The sequence below is a fragment of the Phoxinus phoxinus genome (genome assembly GCF_949152265.1).
Source record: "Phoxinus phoxinus genome assembly, chromosome: 12".
In the NCBI taxonomy this organism is placed as follows: domain Eukaryota; kingdom Metazoa; phylum Chordata; class Actinopteri; order Cypriniformes; family Leuciscidae; genus Phoxinus; species Phoxinus phoxinus.
This window is the reverse complement of record NC_136887.1, coordinates 8997504-9015252: the sequence shown is the minus strand read 5'-3', so window position 1 is coordinate 9015252 and position 17749 is coordinate 8997504. Positions and strand designations below refer to the sequence as shown.

General features: G+C 37.4%; 2 protein-coding genes across 2 annotated transcripts; one reads left to right on the top strand and one right to left on the bottom strand.

Annotated features, from left to right (window-relative positions):
* Positions 1–788: 788 nt before the first annotated feature.
* hmgn6 (high mobility group nucleosome binding domain 6) lies at positions 789–3409 on the bottom strand. The gene is made up of 6 exons (XM_079630282.1): positions 3271–3409; positions 2554–2580; positions 2400–2429; positions 2065–2112; positions 1765–1878; positions 789–1565 (listed from the first exon to the last, which is right to left on the bottom strand). Exons 1-6 carry the CDS (start codon positions 3283–3285, stop codon positions 1521–1523), a joined length of 279 nt encoding a protein of 92 aa, XP_079486408.1. The 5' UTR covers positions 3286–3409; the 3' UTR covers positions 789–1520.
* Positions 3410–4239: 830 nt separating this feature from the next.
* Positions 4240–15278, top strand: sh3bgrl (SH3 domain binding glutamate-rich protein like). The gene is made up of 4 exons (XM_079630281.1): positions 4240–4533; positions 12099–12284; positions 12974–13054; positions 13277–15278. Exons 1-4 carry the CDS (start codon positions 4489–4491, stop codon positions 13310–13312), a joined length of 348 nt encoding a protein of 115 aa, XP_079486407.1. The 5' UTR covers positions 4240–4488; the 3' UTR covers positions 13313–15278.
* The last annotated feature ends 2471 nt before the right edge of the window (positions 15279–17749 follow it).

Sequence of the window (17749 nt, the reverse complement as noted above, 5' to 3'; positions counted from 1 at the left end):
GCATAGGCTTACATAGAAAATTATACATTTCTATTATTTAAATCAGTTAAATGGTTATTAGGCTGCATAGATTAGGTCAGCCAGAACCAGGGACACTTCCTATAACACCCGATGTACTCGTTACATCATAAGAAGAATGACATCTACGCTAATGTTAGTCTTTCGGTTTATTCCGAGGTTTACTGAAATCAGCCGGATCCGGGCAGTATCCAGATCAGATGGAGGACCTGCGCCTAGACACGACCACAATGCAGAATATTTTATTCTAGCTTCACACAACCCTACACAAAAATTCTGAATAAGAAACATATCCGTTTTCTTTATAAATCAATATTTTCAAACAATGTAAGTTTTACAAGATAGTATGTAAAACTACATTAAAAAAGTATTTAATAGGCTACTTAATCAAAAGGGTAAACAACTACAAGCCAAGAATACTTAATTATACTTTTAAGTATATCTCGATCAAAAGATTGAGCACAAGTACAGGTCAAATATTTAAGTGCATTTTCTGAGAAATACATACAAAATAGACTGAATGTATACTTTCTTATTTTTAGTGTAAAAAAGAAACATTGCGCTCCGCAGCTGCAAATGACCCAAACCGTGACGTTGACTCCAAAGTGGTCTATAGCTAACTTGAATAAACTTTTCGTAAGGGAAGTGACACTAGCGTGATCAATAAAGCTTCCAGTTTCTTTGAGTATTCTCATTTACATCAATTTAGTGTCAAATTTATTGCTTTCTGGATCATCATTTTTGAAGAAAAAAAAAGTAAGAGGCAAAAGTGAGGAAATTCCACCGTTTTTTATTAGCAGACACTGCAACATCAGAGAGTACATAACAACCTGCGGACTTCAATAAATGTCGGAATCACATAGTAAAAAAATTACAATTTGCATGAAAACATTATGATCTTTAATAAGCTGCCATTTTTAATTATCAGTTTGTTTTTGGGCCCATCAGGGGTCCGTTTCAATAAGGAGGTTCAACCAACTCTGAGTCAAAACGTGAACTCTTGAGTTGATTTACCCTGAGATGGGAATCCCAGAGTTTCCCTCATTTCAGGGTTAACATACTCAGAGTTTTCACTAAACCTCCTTTCTGAAACGGGCCTCAGCTCTCTGTTTAATTATTATTCCTCTTATGAATAATACATCAAAATCTAGGGCAAATGGATAAACAGCAAGGAAAAAAACGCATGAGGTTAAAAAGTCAATTTCCCCCAGCCATGTATAATCACTTGGAAAAACTTAAAAACAAGTGTGAGGAAGAAGAATGGAGAGCATGTGGAAACAATTTAAGAAAACACTCACTGCATTCTCGCAGAAACAATCACTGCAAATCTACAAGGTGCTCAGTATTTAGCTTCAGTTTGTGCTAAAGATTTGTACTGATACTTATAAAACCATTGATAAAAATATTTATTTGTTAACAATATGCCTTGGAGGTTGGACAATGACACAACACTTAGGAGTGATGAGGAGTTGCAACGAGAGTGTTGATGGGATGCAATAGTGCTACTCGGACTTTGCTTCCTTTGTTTCTTTGTGAGTCTTTGCGACCTGAGGATGCGTTGAGAAAAATAAAGGGAGAATCAGTCATTTTGCATGTCATAGCCATAAAATATCCAAGAGTAACATCATTTCATAAAACGAAATCAAAGTATAACGGGCTCATTAAAAAAAAAAAATGCTGTGACTTTACAGGTCTGTGTTGAATGTGTGATATCATGCGGCAGTGGAATTATAACACCGCACTGACCTTCGCATCTCCATTTTCAGAGTGGTTTTCCTCGTTGGCTGCAGACTCTGAGGACTCCTTGGCCTTCATCTTGGTCTTTTTGTCCTCCTTTTTGACATTGACTGCTTTGTCTTTCTACAGAGGAAGTAAATGATTGGCAGCACATTGTGTTACTGAATCCATAAACAGAACTTATCCACTGAACATTTGCACGTGTGTAAACTCGCTCACATACATTAACAGTACTTTGTTAAAGTACTAAAATATTGTTCTAAAGTTACAGTTTTATTGTTGGTTTGTTAGCTATCTGTTTCTATTTACCTTAGCTGTCCTTTTTGATTTGGGTTCAGCCTTCGCAGGATCTGGCCTCTATAAATGAAAAAGACACATTCACCATATTTGAGGCATTGTTCAAACTGAAATTATAAAACAAAGTTTAAAACAAAACTGTTGTAAAATGTAAAAAAAAAAAAAACGTAAGTTTAATTTGTTAAATATGTTCCATGAGGCCAAATTCCATTATTGAGTAAGTACAAAAATAAAATTTGTGTTCAAAATGTGTCCTTGCCTTGATATTTTAGAGTCTAGTCTAGTTGGCATTTTTAAGCATAAACATATCACACATAAACAACATCTGATAATGGCAACATACGTACTGTCGATAACCGTGCAGATCTCCTCTTAGGCTGAAAAGAGTACAAAGATGAGTCAAATATGCATACAACTATTAATAAAGGAAAACTTTTCAATAAACAATCATATAAACCAAGTGGCATAAAAAAAAAAGTTTAAATATACAAATAAATTCACCTCATCCTTTGCAACACCATCTGCTCTCTGTGGATGAAAAAATAAAAACATGAGCTCAACAAAACCTTTATTTAGAATTAAATGAATATAATTCAAATAATATACTTTTTAAAACTTACAATACTTTTATTATAATTTTACATTTGCACACATCATCCAAATATAAGACCAATAATAAACACATCCAGTGGCCAGTATAAGTAAACTCATTAGTTCAGCTCAACCATCCCTTATTAATAGCACAACCAACCCCTATAGTGAGCTGTGAGAGGAGGAGCTGGCGACAGCGCCATCTTTCGGTACTTGAGCGCCATTACAGCCATCTGCTCACAAGAACAAAGACTATAAAATAATAACACTGTTATTGTCCATTTCAGTGCGTTCTCAATCTTTAGTATTGCACAAGTAATTTTTAGTATAAGTGGATGTTTCGTGATGGGTTTTTTGTAAGAGTTTCTTCTTACACAGCATGGCTGACCCCACAGGAAACCAGCAAAACATAGCCTACTTGAGCACGAAATCTCGCACATACGGTGTAAACTGTAGATATATGCTGTGCGGATTTAAGTGTTACATATTTTAAAAGTATGCAGATATATATATTTAGCAAAACAAATAATAAATAAACCACATAAATATGGCTATATCGACACCGAACAATGCCTCCATGATTATGTAGGTGTGTGTGCGCGCGCGAACAAACAAAAGGATACGTACCTTTCTTTTAGGCATGTTGGATTCCTAAAGATATTCAGTAAAACACACGGTAAACTGCTGCTTTAGAGGAGAACTCAGCATATACGTGCTCAGCGCAGTACACTTAACACAATAGTAAACAGAAGAACATTAGCAAGGGACTGAATGGGATAAGGGGGGAGCTTAGGCGTGACTGATGTGTCGTTAAACCAATCAGCGCTGAGAGCCAAGCATGACAAAGATCCGAGCCGGTATCTCTGAAAAAATGTCGACAGTACCATAAGAAAGAAAGGCTAAGAATATATGTATTCCGCCCAGACTTAAATGTGCCTCTTCATTAGTTTACTTTTTAACGAGAAAAAACGACCCTTGTGCTTTTGCAATTTCATAGCAGCTTTGCCATTTATGTATAGTTCAAAATGGCGCCCTGGAATTGTGTCGGGTTAGAGTTTGTTTCTCAAGCCTGCAGATGACAGATTTGCTACAAGCAAAAAAAAAGAGAAGAAAAAAAAAGAGAGAGAGATAAAATGTGAGAGAAAGAGAAAACTGCGTTCGCGGTTACTTAGTGTGGACAGTCAGTTTGGTTAACAGGGCGTTTGTTCTGTCGCACGGTGATAAAATAAGCATGTTAAAACTGCGAAGCAAGCAAACAGAACTTTTATTCGGTGGATATTGCTGCACAGTTCATACGTGTCACCACCGCTACAGATTTTGTAGCATATAGCCTACATGAACTCAGAATAATGTGTGTTTTCGCCACTAAACATATAGAACTATTTAAATGTGTTATAACACAATTCACATATAAGCAGAGGTAACACTGAAATTGTTCAAACCGCACACACACACACACAGCGTGCACGGCGATGGCTTTGTGTAGTCGTTCATGGCTGCTATAACTTTCTCACATTTGTTGCTCGATTTGAGAAAGCTGAACATTTCACACCAGTCCTGTTTTCACTTGTAGCCTACTTTATTGAAAACACATTCTAGTTCTTAGATGGACTATTTCTGATAAAGCAGAAAGAGTTCTGCAAGCCATGTTTTGCTGTAGAGGAGGCGGAGAACGAGGAGGGGTAAAAGAAAGAGAGAAGGGCAATAATGAGGACAGATCTTAACCGGAATGAACAGATTCTCATCGAGACTGACGGAGTGAATGTGGATTTTTACATCGCTGTTGTGCCGTTAACCTTCCCCCGGAGATTGTTGTTTGCATCCTGTTAGAAAGAATTTGTAATTATGGTGATTAAAGTTTACATCGCATCATCCTCCGGATCAACATCGGTAAGAACTTCAGACACTAGATTAATTGAAAACATGCGACATTACAACATTTTACCACAACTGATAAGCCAAAACGCAACAACAATTGTTACCACAGTGAAGTCAATAAATTAATGAGGGATCAAAAAGTGTAAGAAAAGTCCACAATCTTTGTCCTTTTTTTTCTTTTTCTTTTAATTTCCCCCTCATTTTTTATGATGTCGTCGATGACGCATTCAATTAGTTTTACATAGTAACAATAACGTGTGTGACACGAATAATAGCCCACATTTGGGTGGAAATTATGCTTGCCACGAAAATTATAGGCTATTATTTTATTAAGTATATTATTATTATTAGTCAGACCGAAAACATTATATTGATTACTGAAACATCAGCATAAATACTGCTCTAAACTATTATTTTGTTTATAAGCTAATTTAACTGAGAAAAACACAACAGTCTAAATATGGTGTTGAAGGTGATAGTTAACCACTTCCTTATTAGTGTGCTGGCAATCACTCATGCTCGACTATAGCCTGCTCAAAAAACAATGTGCATGTAGACTAGAGACTTGACCCAGAATGGCCCCTGGCAGTTTTAAGAGTATGTTTTATTTGCATCTTAACTGTTGAAAAGTTTTAAATAACAGTATTCACACTGTGTACAGTGAGCACGCTAGAGGGGGCTATTCCTCCAGAGTCCAGCAGGTGATTTGGCTGCAGCACTTCCTAATTTGGTGAGTTCGCGAAAACTTGTGCTCTAGATACGCTGAGTTATGTAACACTGGAATGACAGCGACACATCTCATGCTCTCGACTAGCTCATGCTCCAGCCACCAGTGGCATGTGGTTTTAAACGAGGAGGCAAATGCCACTGGTTTGTTTGTTTATTTTTTGTTTGTTTATTTTTAGTCCATTGCCAAATAATATAGGCTATTAGTTTGATGTTGACACAGGTTAAGTGTTAAATTTGTCTTAGAATAACAGCAAGCAACCAATCGCCTACTATATTTATAACGTTTATATTACCATACTGTTAATTTAGTAAAATCAAAATCATCGATCTCAATCAATCAAATTAGTTTAAACCGTTTTCACATTTCTTAAAAAAAAGAATAACTACAACCATATAGGCTAGTAACATTTGATTAACTGTTGATTAGCTATTTTTATTTTATTGTTGGTCACAAATAGCCACAAATGCAGTACTAAGGGGGAGCGGGGCACAACCCAGCACGTTTTGACTTTCTCAGTTTGTGTAAATCCACTTTCAGAGAAGCTCAGGTTCTGAGTATTAATTTTTTCCCACATTAATTTCCCACATGTCAAGTACAATTATGTGGTTTTGTTTCATTAATACAGTGTATACTTTTTTTCTTGATTTACCCTGAAAGAATGGAAGGGAAATGGGACAACATGCCCCATAGTGGGACCATTGTAACATGGCCATATGACAGCTTAAAATGTTATCCGATCTTATAAAAATATATCTGACAAACTAAAATAATGTTTCAATAAAATACAATTATAAACGTTTTCATATAAAATAATGGCATTTTTTTTTTTTTTTTTTTTTTTAGTTTGACAACAAACCGCAAAAAAAAAAAAAAAACAGCTATACAGCATAGTTCAGATCAATGATAATTAACAATTTCTGAACATTGACAGTCTTAATTCATCTTTTTCTCATGGTTTGTCAATTGGATTCATAAAAGTATATAATAGCATAGTTCTAATACCTGCACAACTGGGGTTTAAACCTGGCTAGTGTCTTCTGCTAGTTAGTGAAGCACTAAATAACCAACTAAACTGTTAAATAACAGATTGGAGATTAAAATAAGATCAGATTTGTCTAATTTTAAATAAACACAAAAATATAGACGAAAAAAGAAACATATGATATTTACATTTGCTATGTTCAAATAAATGTTCAGTGATATCTTCCAAAGATTTCAGAATTTCGGCCCAATTTTTCTCTCTCTCTCTCTATATATATATAGTGTTGATATTGCAAATAGTAAAGACACTAAGTTTCATCATGTTGGAAGTATTTAAAACAAGTGTGGGTTACACTTTATTTTAAGGTGTCATTGTTACAGTGTAATTATATATTTAAGTACTGAGTAATATCAAGTAACTACATGTACTTACTAGGGTTAGGGTAGGATTAGGATTTGGTTGAGGATTAGTTGCATGTAATTATGCATAATTTGCTGTCATTACTATGGTAAGTACATGTAACATGTAACAAGGACACTGTCAAATAAAGTGTTACTCAAGTGTGTTACTATAGCCCCACGTTAGGTTGTGCCCAGCTGATTTGTAAAATCACCAAGGGAAGCTTAGTGCCTTACTTTCAGATCATCATTTTAAGTCATGTCAAGTTTTAAATAAGATATTAAATAAGCGATGATATACTGTATTTTATTCCAATCATCAGCTCACCAGTAGAGATTCCACGACCTGATATGAATGGGTCAGATAAGGGAGACATCCAAAATGTGCACTGTTGGTGTTTCCTGGAACAGAGTTTGAAAACAATGGTTGACATTCAGGTTGATTTGTGAAGCGTAATAAGAAAATAATATTGTAATAGAAACTATCATGGGACTTAAAGGTGCAGTAGGTGGTCTTAGGGGTGGGCGATATGGCAAAAATATCATATCACGATTTTTTTCAGGAAAATCACGATTCACGATTTTAATCACGATTCCTTTTCATGTTTCATGTTGGTTACTATTGGTTTTACTAAGTGACTGAGCATCACAGCCAAACTAATGTCCCTATTTTAAAAACAAAGCCTTAGGTAACAAAATATAAAATAAAAAAGAATGGCAGACATTTAGGCCAAAGTGGCGAAGATAAAAAATATTTGTCATTTTCTTTGTTATTAAAAATTAAGAACAAAGATACACATACACAACTTAATATACAAATTAAATAAACAGTGCTTTATTTTTTCAGCTACAGGTGTATTTAACAGCATTGAAGAAAGTCATTAAATGAACAAATATGAAAATAAAACACAACATAGACTTTACTGTATACATTTTACATTGATTCTTATTAAAGCTACTATTAAAGTTCTCAGTCAAGAGTGAGTGAGATGCTCTTTGTATTTTGTTGTTTTATTAACAGGGATAGTTCTCCCAAAAATTTAAATTCTCTCAAGCCGTTTTAAACCCGAATAAGTCTCCCTCTTCTGTTGAAAATAAAAGTTATTTGGAGGAATGTGGGTAACCAAACAGTTGATGTACCCCAGTGACTTCCATAAATAGTTTTTTCCTACTATGGTAGTCAATGGGGACCAGCAACCGCCTGGTTAGCCACACTCCTCAAAATATCTTCTTTTGTGTTCAGCACAAGAAAGAAATTAATACAGGTTTGGAACAACATTAGAGAGTGAGTAAATAATGACAGAATTTTTATTTTTGGGTAACTGTCCCTTTAAGGACAAGCGACTGCATGTTTACTATTAGGGCTACTGTCACTTTAAGATCTGCGCGCAACGAGTCTACACACATTTGACAAGCAGATTTTTTTCTTAATTTTTTTCTATTGTTCTTTCACTTTAGACATAACCAACTTTGTTTATGTAAACCTTGTGTGTATTTGACAGTATTAGCGCAATAAGACTCGAGAGATAACTTAGCCCAGTAATCAGGCGCTGTTAGACATGCTTTTAGTGCATGCGCACGTCGGGTGTTTGCACTCAGAAAAGCGCCCGTTAGAACAGCGCATCAGCAGCGAATGACATGTTTAACCAGCAAGGCTTTAAAGCACATGCAAATAATTAATTTTTATGAACTACAGTGTCCCGTTCCACTGCATTTCATGTGGATATACGTCGCGCTGTACAGTATGTTGAGACGGAGGCGCCAGAAATGCAAACTGATAAAATGCACGATCCTACGATATTTCTTCAAAAGCAGATCGTGGAGACATTTTAATCGTCCACGATCAAAAATCGTAATATCGCACACCCCTAGAAAATACTAACTTTAGCCTGGTAGCATTGAAAGCATATGATCCAACCCTCCCTGCTAATCACCGTCCAAAGCCACGCCTCCTCCAAAATACATGACTATAAGCGAGACGGCCAGAGACAACGTTATTGGATTACATCATGTGTTATTCTCCGGTGAGAAAACTTTACAGTAGAGTGAGGGAAGAAACAGAAGCGCTTGGTTGCATACATAAATGTGATTGTTAAATTACTCCAGTTCAGAAGTTGACCAGTTATATTCATATGTGATATCAGGACATAGTGGCAACACTATTAAATCTCACTGAATTATCTGTATGGGGCAAAGTCCGGGGGACATAGAACTGCCGAGCCTGAAATGTAGATACAGTACTTGCCACTTGTTGTCAGTTCAGATTCAGAAGGAAAGTTAGGTTGTTTGCCTGCCATTCTGACTCTGTCTGCACAGCATACGTGAAACGTGCTGATGGCGAATGATGTCTGTGTGCGCAGTGGTTTGCAAACACACGTTGACTGACAAGAAAAACATGATGTATAATTTAATTCAGACCGAATGCAATGGGAACGCCCTTGGGGCGGTGCTGATTGTTCAAACGCGTATAGAAACACGCCAATTCATTGGCTCAATTTAGCGGTGCTCATCACTCACTCTTAATACTGAATGCATCATCTGCTCCTTAGATTTTCTTCTTCTTCAGAAGTGGTTTATCTGGCCCATGCTAGTTAAGCGATTTTGTTTTGGATATTCACTTTTTGTGCTTCAGCGACCGGATGTAGTGGAACTTGCTTCGTGATCATCTCGGTGAAGCACAATGGAGCGTCATTGTCAGCCACAGTCTTCTCATTTCATTGCAAGAGACGACCCGCATGTAAGTGTGTGAAATGCATGCACGGGAGGCTATTTATGGTGCTTCTGGCTGCAAGGTTTGCCAGAATTTTAAAGGGATACTCCACTGTTTTTTCATATTAAACTATGTTATTCCCTTAACTAAGACGAGTTGATACATACCTCTCGTCTCAGTGCGTGCACTAAATCGCACTGTCTTGCGGCGAAACTTTGTTAGCATTCAATAGGGGCCAAGCAGAGTGCTTGGGAGCTCTTCGACTTGGCGCAGTAATATCTTCACTCGTGAAAAATCCTCTCACCGGCCCCCGCTCATTTACGTCAATAAAACCAACGTGTGAACGAGTGAAGATCTTACTGCGCCAAGTCGAAGAGCTCCCAAGCACTTGCTATGGTATTCCGCCATACAATATAGTTCTCCATTTTACACGCTTAGAAAAGCGCTACGTTTTGTTTTGTGTCCCCGTCCTAGGTCGAGTTACACTACTCGAGTAACTGTATTTAAATAGGGAAAACGTGGAGGTGTTTGGTAGCTTCTCTGCTTGGCCCCTATTGAATGAACTGGGCTAAGCTAAGTGCTAACAAAGTTTTGCCGCAAGACAGAGCGATATAGTGCACGCACTGAGACGAGAGAGGTATGTATCAACTCGTCTTAGTTAAGGGAATAACAGTTTAATATGAAAAATTGGTGGAGTATCCCTTTAAGCTTAAAACATTCCACTACGCTAAACTATGCTTGCTTTGAGAAGGATTCATCCGCTCTTCCCCGTTGCTCTGTGACAAATTAAGTGGCGGAGGCCCTTCATGAATACGAGAAGCTCAACATCCTCGTGATTTTCAGTCCTCCAAGCTCGACGAACATTTTTTGAGCGGCCAATCTAATTTGCGCCCCATTAGAAGGAAGCTGCCATTTTTCAGCGATCTTCATTACGAGATCTCAAGACCCTGGAAGCAGCCTTTGTCCGCTCGTTTGACTAATGCGGCAACCCAACCTGGCTGGTTCTGTGGATCAGGGCTATACTTGCATTCCAGCAGTTGAGGACATGCTGGCCACTCACCTTTCACAGATGCTCTTCGAATCAAAATCTGTTATACCCACCACCATGCACGCTTCGGGATACGGAGTTAAGTTACCAACAGCATCTTCCTGTATTGATGGACGGAGACGCTTCAGGCTATCTCCCCTCAATACCTTTTCTTGTTCACCCCCGACAGGAGACGCATCTGGCTTTCTCCCCGAGTCGGATGTTCCAGCCTCTACACCAGACCCCAAAATGAGAAAAACCTCCTCATTAGTCTTCATGGGCCTCTCTTCGCTGTCAGAGGATGCCTTAGGCCCTCTTCCAGTAACTTTAGCTTTCTGCCCACCACCTCTCACTAGAGCCCATTCCTATGCAACCCTTGTCTTACCACCTGGCAGCATGGAGGCTTCTGCCAGGTGTGTCGCGCTGGGTTCTCCGCACGATTCAATTCGGATACACCCTCCGTTTCCATCGCCATCCTCCTCGTTTCGACGGGGTTCATCCCACTGTTGTGAACATCATCCTCAAGGCTTCTGTTCCTCCGCAGGAAGTGATGTCCTCCAGAAGGGAGCGATAGAGGAAGTTCCTCCTTTTGACTTGAACCATGGCTTTTTCACCCATACTTCCTCGTTCCAAAGAAGGACGGGGGTCTGCGCCCCATATTGGACCTATGTCATCCAATTCTTCCCTCTACAAAAGGAAAATTCAAATCCAAAATTTATTTGGTCTGGCTTTGCCTCCGCAGACGTTCTCCAAGTGCATGCATGCAGCTATGGTGTCGTCCAGTCTCGTCATCTCCTCGGCTACGCCTGGGTCTCCAGATCTACTGGCTCCGTTGCTGGTGGTTGGACCCCTGGCTCCTCCCACTATCGGTTCCACCATGGTGTCTCTTCTCTATCTGGGTTCCCATCTGGTTCCTTCTGCCTTAATCGCCTCCCTGGCTTCTCCTCCGTCAACTCGTCTGTGGTGTCTATCTGTCGGCTCACCTGTCTCTGACTCCTCATCCTCCTTCTGAGCCCCCACCCTCCCTCCTCTTTTGGACTATATTGTTACAGTGAAGGATGTGCCTTTCATGGAGGGCTGTGTAATTTCAGGGGTTTGTTCAGTTCGGTTTAGTTTAATTTTCTCTGTGTTCCCGTTCATTGCTATTTTTCATAGTTATTCATTAGTTCCACACCTGTTCTTAGTTCAGTTCTCAATAATTATTTTTGTTCTGTATTTATAGCCCTTAGTTTTCTCTGTTCAGTGTTCCGTCACATTTATGTTAATGTGGTTGTGTTTTACTGTGATTACTCCTGCATGTTTTTTTGTTTTGTTTAGTGTTTTTTCTCTTATTCTACTTGTCATTTTGCGCTTTATACAGCCACTCGTTACATATTTACATATAAATGTTTATTTCATGCCTTTAAATGGCTAAAGCTTTTGAACACAAAGAGGTATTTTCACTTAATTGGGTATATGTAAGAGCTTAGTCCGAGTACACGTTACTTTAATAGGGCTTGGCCACAACAATCCAAAACAAAAACAAATACTTTTGGACTTGAATTTTTTTCCAGATAAAAACAGAACTAGTGCAGGAAAACATGTAAGAGGTCTGTAATTATCAAAAATATATTTATCAATTATCAATAGTAATTATCAAAAATTTATTTTTTGATAATTACTGTTTTTGAGGACATCAGAATTAGTGTCCATCATTTTGAATGTGTAATTTAATCTTCTATTTCCCTCAGATCAAGAAACAGCAACAGGATGTCATGGGATTCTTGGCAGTCAATAAGATTGAGTTTGAGGAATGTGACATTGCAGCTGACGAAGACAACAGAAAATGGATGCGGGAAAATGTTCCAGAGGATTTTCGACCAACCTCAGGGAACCCGTTACCTCCTCAGATCTTCAACGAAGAGAGATATTGTGGGGTGTGTACATATAAGAAATATCACATGTTGGGGTAGTACAGTAGCTCTCAACACTAGTCAAACATTATGAAATATTCTGGGTTAACATAACAGTTCTTTGAAATACAGTATCTGTGACACGCCGTCAATAACCACAGAAAATATTTTCAACTCTTCCCTTTAAAAGCAAAAGCCCTTTTAAGGTGCACTATGCAGGGTTTTCAAACCTCTCCTCTACATGGCCAGAAGCCACGCCCTCTCCCCAGATACCATATATCAGTTGCACACGCAGTTGGCAAAATAACAACAAACAACTGAAATATTCTTCATAATATCTTCTTTTGTATTTCCCAGTAGTAAGAAAGTTTGGAACAACATATGGCTGAATAAATTATGACTGGATTTGTTTTTGGTTGAACCAATCCTTTAACAACTTGTCACAGATTTAACCCAGAATATTCCTTTAAGAGAACATATTTTCCCCGAACTCAATAGATGCCTTTCGCAAAGGTGATGAAGCTTTCAAAATGAATCTATTTCTGTAAGTTTCAGTGTTGCGCAGGACACTCATTTTCAAATATCAGAAGAACTGCAGTCTTGTGTTTTGACTGGTTTACTCAAGCACAGACTCTAAGAATTGAGCAATGCTTTCTTGTTCTAATGCTTTTCTTTTCTTCTTCTGCTCCCTAAATGATGCTTCTGTGCTCCAGAACTATGAGGCATTTTTCGATGCCCGTGAAGACAATGCTGTGTATGCGTTTCTTGGCTTGACTGCGCCCCCAGGTTCAAAGGTAGGTGTTCTGACAGACAAAAGGGTTCTTTATGCCCCCCTCATGTGCATGGTATGTGTCCGCTCTCAGGAATGTTTGAGTGCTAATGTTTAGCCTTACGACACAGTGTCCCGTCTGATGGCCTGTGCTTCATAGACATGCTCTTCTCTTTCTTCTACTGTACAGAACAGGTTCTCACTGCTAATTTGAACTAACCCGAAGGCTTTCTGTGTTTCTTCACAGGAAGCAGAAGCCCTATCTAAGAAAAGGCAGATGTAATCTGAACCCGCTCCAGCACGGCTGCTGAACTTCTGCACTTTCTGATTTCCGATGATTTTCTGTTCTTTTTCTTAATATCTTTTTTCTTTCTTTTTTTTTGCATCCATGAAATTATGTGATGAGATGGAATTATTTATCCACTCAAGAGCCCTTTTCATTAATTCACTGTTAAATGGCTATTCAACTTGAAATTAATTTCGGTAGCCGTCCAAATAGACACGAGCAAAGATGTCAAGATTTGACAGTTCATTATTTCTCTAATGTTTAAGCAAGTTTATACTTAAATGTACTTGATTATTAATGTGGTTCAAGTTACATCCAATTAGTGCCCATATATTGCAATGATAGTTTGCTTTTTTGTGCGTTTTATTCTTTTTAGTATCTAGTATTTTTTTTTATGGATTTTTTTTCTTCAAATAATTGATTTATGTGTATATTTCATACTGCATGTTTTTTGCCTCAAGTATCCTCCATGTCTTAATAGAGTACTTTTTTTCTACTTTTAAGTTTTAAAACGAGATAAATATAACAGGCCTCCCACTTTTAACACCGCTAGTCATTCTTTCAAATCCTGATCTCATGCTTTCATTACAGTTGTACATATTTTCTTTTTCAAGATCATTGTAACATGTAATAAGAACATTTGATATGAATGTACTGTAGTGAATCTTTTTAGAGCTACAGTAATTTGGCAGTCTCTACCATGGTAAGGCCTTTGTTTACATTATTACACGGCATACTGTATTGTACAGTGCCTGTATTTTATATAACAGTTATCTGTCTCTCTTCATCTGATGCATGTCTAATTTCAGTTTTTACCATCACTTTGGTACTAATTTCAGAATCTTGATGTCATTTTTCAGAGGTCTAGACGTAAAACCCAAAATTCTTCAGCTGTCCAGTGTTTACAACATTGCAAATCTAATATTTTAGTCATATATTATTCTCTTTTGTCAGAATCAAACTTTGGCCTCAAATGACACTCAAATCATAACAAATACACAGACTACTTTTCTGCCCAGTTAACATCAGTGAGATTAATTCGTAGCAATGTGACAAAAACCTCAGTAATTATTTTACATGTCTATTATACAACATAAATAAAAGAGTGCAGATACAGTACAATACATCAACAAGCTTTAGGAAAAACTTTATTACACTATACTGTAGATGCAAAGAAGAAAAGTTAAAATACCACAGAATATGAACCCAGTATGCAACACAATGCAGTATACTGTGAATTACAGTACAGTAAAATATTTTTTTAAATAAATAAATTCAGCATCTGCACCTTTGGCCAAATGTCATTACAGTGTACAGTAGCCTACTATAGCAGTTTCTTAATTTTTTGACAAAAGACTTTTGTCTTCGTCATCTCTCAGTTCTGCAAAAATACTGGACGTAAAAAAAATGTGTTAAACGTTTTGAGAAATGTGTCTGTTCTGAGTGCTGAATGAATGGTTTGGGAAATTGTGCCAACTGAATCAGTTATAGTGTGTTAGCAGCAATCGGGAAAAACTCATTCAGATCACCCAAACACAAGACACTGATAGTTTCACTGTGTAGTGGTTTGTACAATCATTAAAACAATTAAATAAGTAATTTGCACAAAATAATTAAATATTGATGAACCATTTTCTGCAGTGTAAAGGATACTGTGACTTTGTTCTTACATAATTGACATAAATTTGCTCAAATCAAAGTGCATATCTGATTATCTGTTGTTGTATGATTGAGTTTTGAAAATGCACCTCTTGCTTATGAAAATAGTACCAAAGCGAAAAGAAGTCAGACATCAATGTCAGTGGGAAAAACAATGAGAATGGTTTTGCTATTTTCAGTTTGTTTTCTTTATAATTTCAGACTAATGAATGGTACACAGAATACTGCATACAAATATATTAAAACAAATTTTTTTTTTAAATGGTACAATACATAATATACAAAAATAAATGTTTTAAACTGTTACCGGATGACTGAACTTTATTACCTGGACATAATCTCTTATACTCATTTTAACTGAAAGACCTGATGAAATACATTTTGATATTGACTCACTTCAGTTTAAACTATTACACTTCACTATTCTCTACAGTTTTGATAGCAAATGACATTAAATGTAATGCATGCTTGAATGTGAAAGTTTCATTTTACAGGGATTTGCTTTTAAAGACTTTAAAAAAAATATAAGACAAAAAAAACTCACATTTCAGAGCTTCCTGTATTTCAAAACTAAATAGAAAATTTGCAAGGCACTTAAAACAGTGTGCAAAATTATTGGAAGCAATTGCATAAACCATCATAACATTAATTTTATTCTTGTGCACGCACTAAAACACAGACAATTCCTTTCGTTGGTGGAACTAGGTGAATGGAGAACTGCTTGTGTTTTAGTGCGTGCGGATAGAATAAAACCAACATTTCTCTGCGGCAGAACTGCTCCTGATGTAAAACGCAATGAAACGATTTTCACTTTGTGTTTAAATGTGAAGCATGGATTTAAATTATTTTCCTACTTTTTATGTTGTTATTTTTCTGCAGTTAACGTTTCTGAATTTATTTTACAACTTTTTGTGGATTGGTCAGGATCATTTTAATAATCAGGATCATTTTAATAATTCGTAACATTTTACCAAGGCGGCTTTTTTTTGTTGTTGCTAGAATTGCTAAAATGCCTCAATTATTATACTTTATACATGAAGACAAAAGGGCTACATACAATAGAAAACTGTTAGGACCTCACACAGGATATTGATCTGCCATCTCTGAGCAAAGTTGTTTCTTTGTCATTCACACCCATCAGTTTCTATGGGCCATACGTCTGTATGGGCCGTTTGGTTCACAGCTTTACAGACACAGATAGAGTTGATTTCATCTTGAGGCACAGTAACAATGCAGACAGTCATTTTACTATTTACTATTACTAAAAGGGCCCCTGCCCTTCTCCAAAATTAATCAAAAGTGCCCCTCATATTTAATGATAATATTGTGGTCAATAAAACAAAATAGGCAACATTTGATTATAATTAACAAAGTAAAACAGTAGCCTAAATTCACGTTTATGTTTACGTAGGCTATCTGTCAGTCTCATAGACATAATAAATAGGCCTGGCCTACATAGTGTTACATGTATTTATTATGTCTATGGTCAGTCTGAGGTGTTGTTGCCATTGCGTCAGCGTCATTTATGTTGCTTCGGACTTGACTGAAGGGGTCAGTCTCCATTTTCGAGGGTCTAAAACTCCGGAGTATTCCTGAGTGTCATTCACACCCATCAGTTTCTATGGGCCATACGTCTGTATGGGCCGTTTGGTTCACAGCTTTACAGACGCAGATAGAGTTGATTGCATCTTGAGGCACAGTAACAATGCAGACACAATCATTTGATATTACCATAAGCCGATTACAATGTCCATGATATATATCTTTTTTCCAATTTGTCATTTAGGTATTACATAGACTGTTTAATGCAGCTAGCATGCATGCATTTACACTGGAATTACAATTGCACAAAGCAGTGGTTCCCAACCCTGTTTCCGAAGGCACGTTAGGGGTGCGTGACGTGGGTCTCAGGGCTCATCCACTCTACTGCGTTTTAGTTTAGAAACGGAGAATTAAAACGAATACGATCTCCGTCCACACCAGAGTTTTAGCTGCGTATTAGAATTGATCTTCGTCCACATTAAAACGACAGAAAACGCGGATCACGTGACCATTCACCAACACTGGGCATGCATGTGCCGGTGAAAACCGGCGCATGTAGGCAGTGATAGCATTGTAAAATGCAGAATTTACTTGCACAACAGCTGCAAGCAAAGACATCAACGTCAGTAACGCTTGTAATTTGTTATCCATGTTGCAGCTAACGTTACGTAGTCCAGGCTGTTTTTGTATGTTTTATTCCCGGGGATGGGTCATGTGATGGGTGGCTGACGAATCAGGGAAGGATCAATAAAGTAATTGTACATTTTGAAAAAACTTTCCCATTCTATAATTTTTTTTTTTTTTTTGCATAAATATGGGTTTATATTAAAGTCGGCATGAAATCAAAATTGACCCTATTTACTTTGTTAGCGGATATTACTAGTCTTGTGGTGAACAATTAATCTGTGTAAGTTAATACACGGAAAAAATTTGTTTGCCGAAGTTATCTTTAATCAAAGTCTGAAAAGTTACTTCCGGGTCTGGAATGGTTCTTTTTCTGATGACATAGGCTTGACTGCTTGGGTTGGTTAAACGCTTAACCACTCCCCTCAAACCGTTACTCTGCTATGGGCGAGAGATGGAGAGGAGGAGCGCTGAAGTAAAACCCTGCCCTCTGTTCAATATTCCCTTTCACTCGGAAATGCGTCACAACACTTGAGAAAAGTCGTTTGCAACTTCCGGTTCACGCGGACTTTAAGTAAACAAGGACTGACAATTTTTAAAATTAGGGTT

Bases quoted from the DNA above. Each gene is read 5' to 3' on its own strand.
- hmgn6 (XM_079630282.1), bottom strand. The intron at 2,430-2,553 runs GTGAATTTATTT...TACTCTTTTCAG, and splicing joins ATGGTGTTGCAAAGGATGAG to CCTAAGAGGAGATCTGCACG. The intron at 1,879-2,064 runs GTAAATAGAAAC...CTTCCTCTGTAG, and splicing joins AATCAAAAAGGACAGCTAAG to AAAGACAAAGCAGTCAATGT.
- sh3bgrl (XM_079630281.1), top strand. From the start codon at position 4,489: ATGGTGATTAAAGTTTACATCGCATCATCCTCCGGATCAACATCG. The intron at 4,534-12,098 runs GTAAGAACTTCA...TATTTCCCTCAG, and splicing joins CATCCTCCGGATCAACATCG to ATCAAGAAACAGCAACAGGA. The intron at 12,285-12,973 runs GTGTGTACATAT...TCTGTGCTCCAG, and splicing joins ACGAAGAGAGATATTGTGGG to AACTATGAGGCATTTTTCGA.